The sequence below is a fragment of the Onychomys torridus genome, chromosome 10 (genome assembly GCF_903995425.1).
Source record: "Onychomys torridus chromosome 10, mOncTor1.1, whole genome shotgun sequence".
Classification (NCBI taxonomy): domain Eukaryota; kingdom Metazoa; phylum Chordata; class Mammalia; order Rodentia; family Cricetidae; genus Onychomys; species Onychomys torridus.
Window position 1 is genome coordinate 84,208,335 of NC_050452.1, and position 8,779 is coordinate 84,217,113.

Genomic DNA, 8,779 nt, shown 5'->3' on the forward strand with positions numbered 1-8,779 from the left:
GGTTCAGTAGCGCTATCCCAGGACGGATCACTGCCACTTCCTGGCCTGTCCCCATCACTGTCACCTCTGTGGAAGGTCTCCCACATATTTTCCTAGGTTCTAATTATCGGCTGCCTCAGCTATCACACTGCAGGGTGATGCCCACATCTAGTGGGCATCACTTCATCCATGATCCTCTGTTGCCACACACTCGCTAAGAAAACAATCGTGAAATCCACGACGGAGTCGGAACTAGGCCAGTGATTAGCTTTCCATCCTCCTTTGTCACTCGTGACCACCACCCCCCCCCCCCCCCCCCCACCCCGCTCCCAGGACCTGGTGTAAGATTTAATGGGAGGCTCCACAGCTTCTGTTCCAGATGCCTATTCTAACTGCACAAAAGCTCATTAAGTTGTATAGACTTTGGATCTGCTGTGTGATTTTTCATTTATTGCAAGTTTTGATTAATAAAGCTTGTAAAATAAACAAATTTCTCAAAAATAAAAAGCAAGAGTAATGAAAACGCAACAAAAAGAAAACTGCTTAGGAGTTACTCGACATTTCGAAATGATGACCCTCTGTTTTACAAGCCAGGAGAGATGAGATCAAATCCACTCGCAAACTTATTCTACAATGCACTCCATCTTTTTTCTCAAACAACTCATGCTTTGGAAAGTGAAACTTAACTCACTCACTCATTAAAAAACGAACAGAGCACGGAGGGAAATTCCAAACTCAGAACTCACAATAAACACAAATAACCTCAATTTTGCAACAGGGGACTTCCCTCGAAGGATATTGAAGTCTTGCTGAGTCAACTCCAAAGTCATCCAATCAAGAGTCAGGGAGGGAAACTCTTGGCTGATAAATACTGCACAGTGGCCCAGCACTTCATGGGGCATTCGTCCACGGCTGCTGACACACGTCCCGAGCCAGCCAGCCAGCAGCCTCCACTGTCAGCACCATGAACCCAAGCGCTGCCCTGGTTTTCTGCCTCATCCTGCTGAGCCTGAGTGAGACTCAAGGTAAGGAACACCCAGTGAGAAAGACAGTGAGCTGAGTTCTCAACACAGTGTAGCTTCAAGTCTGGTGTGCGCCTATAAAAGAGAGGGAGGCAGGCAGAGATTCCTCCTGCTTGCAGAATTTGTCTCATGCTGGTTTGGTCGGAGGAAAATTGAATAAGAGAAAGAGAATAAAGAAGGGAAGAGAGAGAGGAAAAGGGGGAGGTAGGAAAAAACTGAGAGGATGGAGGAGGGGGGAGATGAGGAAGGAGAGAGGGGCTAAGACAGATGCCTCCTTACCCAAGCCTAATTAATATGATCTATACCTGAGGGCGTGATTTCGCCACGAACAAGTTGCATGCCGCTCCCTTCTCCACGATCTAAATAACTACTTAACCATTCAGACCTATGATATGATGATGATGGGCTACATCTCTTCTCAGATTCAGTGATAATGTGGGGACAGGTTCTGCATATACTGCCTCACCTATTTCAAGTGCCTAAAACGGAACAGGAAGCTAACCTTCCCCGCTTTACTGCTCTCTTCCCTGCAGGAATCCCTCTCTCCAGAACAGTACGCTGCTCCTGCATCAAAATTGATGACCGACCAGTAAAACCGCGGGCCTTGGAAAAACTGGAGATTATTCCTGCAAGCCAATCCTGTCCACGAGTTGAGATCATGTGAGTAAAGCCCCACCTGCGGCTGACTTCCCTCATGTAACCACACATTAGATGCGTGACACTAACCAGGAAAGGTCCGCAAAGGGTTTGTGGTGGCCCTCCAACCAGCCAGCACATGGAAGATGAGTTCTGACCTGGGCCTGATGTCAATCTATCTCCCGCTTATTTCCAGTGTCACAATGAAAAAAACCGAAGAGAAGAGATGTCTGAATCCAGAATCTGAGGCCATCAAGAGTTTGTTGAAAATGGTTAGCAAGAACAGGTAGGTTGGCTGTTGCTCTTTCAGGAAATGGCAGTCTGAAGAGGTAGCATATGCGCTGGGCTCTGCTGTGGGACCTTGGCCTTAAACCCCTGTCACCACCATGCTCCATCTGCCTCCACTTCTACAGACACCGAGGTGCCACCTCGGCCATAAATACCTAATATCTAGAAGTGACAGGTAATGATCTTAACCTGTGAGCAGTTCTAACTGTCCAGGTAAAGCTGTCGGATTTTCCCCATTTCCTCACTAAAAACAACAGCCATTTTGACCCATAGTGACTGGGGAGCAGAGGGGAGTGCACCAGGCCTTATTCCCAAGGGTCTTTGGGTCCCCAGGCTGAAGCCAGAGTCTCTTCCACTCAATACCCTGTCTTCTTCCTACAGGTCTAAAAGAGCCCCTTAACCAGAGAGCAGCCGATCACCCCAGAGCTGTGACCAACAGGTGGCGGCAGAGAGCCCGTCTCCCCATCAATCCCCTCTCCATTGGTGTATGGCTAGCCTTAATTGTCCCTGGTTCTCCTGAAAGGTGACCAACCATGGTCACATCAGCTGCTATTCCTGGTGACACCAGGTCACTATTCCTGAAGGACAATGGGCAGTCCATCATCCTGAGACAATAGTAACTACACTGATAAGAGTCCCCAGCTCCACTGAGAGCTGGTCCTGAGTTCTCACACAGCTGCAACAGCTCTCCTGGGCCTGTACTGTAAGCTACGCTGAGGTGCTACACTTCCAGCCTTGGGCCAAGCCCTGCCTGCTCCTCACATACTCCTCATCTTCCCTGTCTTAGGTGTATTAGGATGTCTCTTCAGTTCTGAGTTACCTGGGTTCATTTATTTCAAATACAGTCAAAGTAAGGCTACCACCTGCCTGTTTCTAAGAACAAACCTTACTTCAGGGCGTACTGCCCCGTCTTCCCAAGGGAACTCCGTAACTCAGAATACTTACAGGAAGCTAAACATATATGGAAATGTGTGTATACATATTATTTAATGAACAACTGTACAAAGTAGAATTCCTAGATGTATGTTTTTTTTTTGTATGACACGTTGTATACGGAAGAACCTGTGTAATTAAGTATCAATGAATAATTAGAGAAGTGTATATAGACAAGTGTTTTTGACTGTTACATAACATAAAAGGTGTTGGATGGTTTTCAAAGTAAAAATAATGTATTGCACTGAAAATATTAAGAGACCAAAATGTAATAAAGTAATAACTGATATGAAGTGGCCTATTTGTCATGTGACTGAGAATTATTTCAGAGGTTTAGAGACTCCGCAGCCTGGACAGGAAGTTGGGGTGGGGGTGGGTAGAGGACAAATGAATCAGGAAAATTACCACACTCCTCCTAAGTTTAGCCTCCTGAAGGCCCAACATACAAGATTACTATATGACTGGTAAGGCATGAGAGAACGATATGGGCGTGGACCCTGTCCTGGTGAGTTTGTATTGTCAACTCCACACAACTGAGTCACCCGGGAAGAAGGGTCTCAGTTGAGGGGATGTGTAGACTGGCCTGTGGCCATGGCCGAGGGTGGTTGTCTTGACTGATGCTGATGTGGGAGGGTTCAGCCCCCTCAGGTCAGTGTCACCCTCAGCAGGTGGTCCTGGGTTGTGTAAGAAAGCCAGCTGAAAGTGAGCCAGAGGAAGCAAGCCAGAGTGCCAGCCAATGAGCAGCCTCCTCCGCGGCTCCTGCTCCAGCTTCCTGCCCTGGCTTCCCTTGGTGATATAGACTGTTGCCTGGAAAGAGGAACTTAAGTAAACCCTCTCCTCCCTGAAGCTGCTTTTGGTATCTACCACAGCAGTGGAGAGGGAGCTGGAACAGACTCCTAGATCCAAGACATCTCCCCCAGAATACTGCCCAGGGAAGCCCAGAAGAAGTCACTTCTCTCCTAGCCTCCCTGTGTCCTCACCTCTGCTACTTTCTAGACTTGGTTAATTACACCATCATCCACTCAGTTCCCCAAACGAGAACCCCACATTACCACTTCTTCCCCACCTCCTCTGACCAATTAGTGACTGAGAAGGGGCCTGCAACACAATTAGCCGATAAATTATTAGTCTCTGAAACGTATGAAGAATCAATCCTCATGTAAAAATAAGAAAATAAATTTTCAAAAATTTTAATAATTAAAAAAAAAAATAGCCCATGGTACTCTGTGCTTTTAATCCCCATGCTGGTGAGGTGGAGACATAAATCTCAGCCAGTGTAGCCTACTGCTACATGCATGCACACACACACACACACACACACACACACATACATGCACACATATACATATGCAGTACAACTGGAAATAATCTCACATGCCAATTTTTGCATAATAAATACAAATAATAGAAGACTGAGGAACAGATACATGTACATATTATTTAGGGTTATTACAAAATTAGCCTTCTCTTTCTGGCAAGCAATCAAATGTTACAGAAAACATTAAATATTCTTATCATCTGTCTTTTTAATTTCAAAGAAGGAAAAACTAAAAACATTTATGTTACAAGACACGGTTTCACTGTGTTGTCCACGAAGGCCCTGAACTTGGGTTCGAGCACTCACCCTGCTCAGCCTCCTCAGCGGCTGAGGCAACAGGTGCATGCCACCCCACACAGAACCAGAAAATAAAGTCACTTAAGAGATAACAAGAGCATTATTGTACTACTGATAATAGAGACAACTGAGAACCGACAGCCTAGACATACAAAGAACTATTTAAAAACACATCATCACCGGACGGTGGCGGCGCACGTCTTTAATCCCAGCACTTGGGAGGCAGAGGCAGGAGGATCTCTGTGAGTTCGAGGCCAGCCTGGGCTACAGAGCGAGATCCAGGAAAGGCGCAAAGCTATACAGAGAAACCCTGTCTCAAAAAAACAAAAACAAAAACAAAAAAAACCCATCATCTACATAGAGGCAACGGAAATATTTATAGAAAGTAAAATTAATGGATGATAAGGTGACAAAGATGTACACATAGGCGGGAGTGTGGTGTGTATGTGCAGTGCATGCCTGTGCACGTGTGTTTATGTGTGTGTATTTCATAAACCTCTGGGACATGCCTCCTTGACCAGAGTCCTTCATTTCATCTTTAGAGACTCTATCCCTTTACTCTTCAGTGCCTGCTACATTTTTAGACTCAGGGCTCACAATTCTGCCTCACCGTCTTCTTCCCTTGCACAGCACCTGAAGCTTCCAAACGCCTCCTCACGCCTCCTCACACCTCCTCACGCCTCCTCTACCGTCCTACACTTAGGAACCCCAGGTTTTCCCTCCGGCTCTAGCTCCAACAGCTGTTTGAAGCTTTTCACAACAGATGGAGATCTCTCTGCCCAGTCAATGTGTGTTGTCCTTTTATGGGACATTTCTCCCTGCAGTCATTGCTTGTTTAATGTTGATTTGCCCTAAATAAATCACAAGCTCTCTAAGGGCAAACATATTTGTGTCCTTAGAATCTAGAATCATAATAAAAGCTTGATGAATGAACTGGAGTGAAGGATAAAAAGGGTCAATGAAGCGTTCGTGAATGTGGAATTTTCCAGCATGGAAACACACACCTGTAATCCCAGAACTCAGAAGGTGAGTCTCAGGAGGTCAAGGTCATCCTCAGTTATGTGAAAAAAAAAAAATTAAGTCAGGCTGGCTACATGAGACCCTGTCTCAAAAAAAAAATAAAATGGATTTTTTTCCCTTAGTGGTTTTTGTTTGTTTTGTTTCTTTAGATTTACATAGTTTTGTGTGTATTGGTGTTTTGAGTGCAGGTGTGTCTGTGTACCACATGCATGTCATGCTGAGGAGGCCAGAAGGGTGACAGACCTCTGGAACTGGAGTTACAGCCAAATATTAGCTGTGGTATGGGTGCTGGGAACCAGACATACATCTCCAGCAAGAGCAACAAGTGCTCTTAAAACTGAGCCCCAGCCCTTGTAGAGTTATTTTTCAAACTTGTAAGTGAATCACTGAAAATAAGTCTGAATATTTAAAACAGAAAATCCTAGCCCTGTGTCTTCACCTCTGCTACTTTCTAGACTTGGTTAATTACACCATCATCCACTCAGTTCCCCAAACGAGAACCCCACATTACCACTTCTTCCCCACCTCCTCTGTCCAATTAGTGACTGAGAAGGGGCCTGCAACACAATTAGCTGGATGATTTTCTTCGGTCTTGGAAGCAGGTTTTTTTTTGTTACCATTACTACTGGCATCATCAGACTGCAGACTGGCTGGCCAAAAGTCCCAGGACAAAACAACCGTGCCGTCTGTCGCCAACCTTGGATCACACCTGTCCTTGAAAAGATGTTGGACGGTATCGCTCAACACCATCTGGTCACAAATCTAACAGCCTTGGGGCTTTTTATTAGACATAAACCACGTAGCAAAGACAATGAGATTAATGAAGGAAGAATTTATTCCTTTTGGTTAGGGACCTGAAATACACAAAAGTACGATTTGCTAGCAAAAAAGTTTTCTTTCTTTCTTTCTTTCTTTCTTTCTTTTTTTTTAAAGGAATGACTTCCCTGACTGAGGGAAAAGAATTCAGAATGCTAACTCATAGCTTGAGACTTTCAAGAAACACCCCGTTTTAAAGTTAGGCTCCTTGAATGGTGAAAAGTGGGGAAGTCCACACAGTGAGAACAAGCATGTGAGTTTCAATTTGACAGAAACTTCCCTTCTGACAAGCAAAAGGAAGCCTCTGGTCTTTACTACGACAGTCTACCCGATTCCACAATGAAACAGGTGGACAGGGCGGCCAGACACACTTAGAGGGCCAACAGGCCTGCTGGGCCTGGCTCTTGGGGATTACATCACCACTGAGTTCCTCAGGGGCACTGACTTGGAAAAAAAAGTGGGTTTTTTTGTTGTTGTTGTTGTCCAAGGAGGGAATTACGAACTGTCTGTTGATTGCAACAGTCGGATAATCCTTGGCTTTCTTCCCAGGCCTATGAGAAACTCCAGCAACATCCTGACTTACTTAGCAAGTTTCTATTTCTCCTAAAAAGCCTGTCTCTGTGGGATTCTCTCGCCTCTTTCCCTCCGGCCTGCACGGCACTTCCTCTGGAAGCTGGCGTGCACTGTGACAAACATGGAGTCTTAGGTGCCTGAGTCCAAATGGTCAATCTTCACCTAAGGGCCCAGGCTGGTCTGAGAAGCTTTACCATGGAAGGATCTTCCCGAAGCTCAGGAAGCCTCTTAGCTGTTAGTGAGGAAGGAGCCCTGCAAGGCGGCAGCGGGCCAGGCTCTGGAGCTCCCTGCCTCTGGGGGTGCGGGCCTCTGGGGGTGCTGGCCTCTGGGGGTGCGGGCCTCTTGGGATGTAAGCTTCTGGGGGTGCTGGCCTCTGGGGGTGTGGGCCTCCGGGGTGCTGGCCTCTGGGGGTGCTGGCCTCCGGGGTGCTGGCCTCTGGGGGTGTGGGCCTCTGGGGGTGTGGGCCTCTGGGGGTGTGGGCCTCTGGGGGTGATGGCCTCTGGGGGTGCGAGCCTCTGGGGGTGTGGGCCTCTGGGGGTGCGGGCCTCTGGGGGTGCTGGCCTCTGGGGGTGTGGGCATCTGGGGATGTAAGCTTCTGGGGGTGCTGGCCTCTGGGATGTGAGCCTCTGGGGGTGCAGGCCTCTGGGGGTGCAGGCCTCTGGGGGTGTGGGCATCTGGGGGTGTGGGCATCTGGGGATGTAAGCTTCTGGGGGTGCTGGCCTCTGGGGGTGCTGGCCTCTGGGGGTGCTGGCCTCTGGGGGTGCGGGCCTCTGGGGTGCTGGCCTCTGGGGGTGCGGGCCTCTGGGGGTGCGGGCCCTCTGGGTGCCTGGCCTCCTGGGGGTGCTGGCCTCTGGGGGTGCTGGCCTCTGGGGGTGCTGGCCTCTGGGGGTGCGGGCCTCTGGGGTGCTGGCCTCTGGGGGTGCTGGCCTCTGGGGGTGCTGGCCTCTGGGGGTGTGGGCCTCTGGGGGTGCGGGCCTCTGGGGTGCTGGCCTCTGGGGTGCTGGCCTCTGGGGGTGCTGGCCTCTGGGGTGCTGGCCTCTGGGGGTGCGGGCCTCTGGGGTGCTGGCCTCTGGGGTGCTGGCCTCTGGGGGTGCGGGTCTCTGGGGGTGCGGGTCTCTGGGGGTGCGGGTCTCTGGGGGTGCGGGCCTCTGGGGGTGCTGGCCATCTGGGGGTGTGGGCCTCTGGGGGTGCAGGCCTCTGGGGGTGCAGGCCTCTGGGGGTGCTGGCATCTGGGGGTGCGGGCCTCTGGGGTGCTGGCCTCTGGGACTCGGGGGCTCTGGCCGACCTCAACAGCAGCTCCCGCCCAATGAGCCTTCCTCGAGGTCACCTCGGCCTCCACCCTCACCTCACCCCCAGGGATGTTCCCGAGCCCTGTGGCCTCCATGCATGAGCTGGGCTTCTGCAGCCCTTGCTCCCTCTCACCCTCTCCAGGGCTCCCGAGAAAGCCACAGGCTCGCTGGCTCGCTGGCTCGCTGGCAGGCTGGGGACAAATGGCCTCGTCAGGTCCAGGAGGCCAGGGGCCGTGGGGACGAAGGGGAGAGCCGCGGGGCACACGCTACCTTTCCGTCCTAAAGTGCTTCTTTCCTTGCGCAGATGAGTGCAGGCAGCCCAGCAGCAGCAGCGGAGGGAGTGAGCGTTGGGCACTCCGGGTGGAGGAAAGTTCTGGAAGCAAACTGGCAGGGCATGCGCGGTGCACAGCCCCACTCGAAGAGGTCACAGGATCTGTGGCTCAAGATCTCGCTCCTTGGCTGGTGCCAGACCTTGCCCAAATGGGCTCTGGTCCCTGCTTGTCACGTGTGGACAGTTATACTGAGTACAGTTACTGGGCGTCAAGAGCACTCTTCCAGGAGAGGTGCTGGGTCGGCATGTTCAACCGTGGGTCTTTACAAACCCCCTC

General features: G+C 50.1%; 1 protein-coding gene across 1 annotated transcript; it reads left to right on the plus strand.

The window, feature by feature from the left end:
- Positions 1-904: 904 nt before the first annotated feature.
- On the plus strand, positions 905-3,110 carry Cxcl10 (C-X-C motif chemokine ligand 10). Its single transcript, XM_036201587.1, has 4 exons — positions 905-1,004; positions 1,535-1,661; positions 1,834-1,923; positions 2,307-3,110. The coding sequence occupies exons 1-4, from the start codon at positions 944-946 to the stop codon at positions 2,323-2,325; spliced, it is 297 nt and encodes a 98-aa protein (XP_036057480.1). The 5' UTR covers positions 905-943; the 3' UTR covers positions 2,326-3,110.
- The last annotated feature ends 5,669 nt before the right edge of the window (positions 3,111-8,779 follow it).

Excerpts from the sequence above, each read along its gene's own strand:
- Cxcl10 (XM_036201587.1), top strand. The coding sequence starts at position 944 with ATGAACCCAAGCGCTGCCCTGGTTTTCTGCCTCATCCTGCTGAGCCTG. Across the intron at positions 1,005-1,534 it reads GAGCCTGAGTGAGACTCAAG|GAATCCCTCTCTCCAGAACA; the intron begins GTAAGGAACACC and ends TCTTCCCTGCAG. Across the intron at positions 1,662-1,833 it reads TGTCCACGAGTTGAGATCAT|TGTCACAATGAAAAAAACCG; the intron begins GTGAGTAAAGCC and ends GCTTATTTCCAG.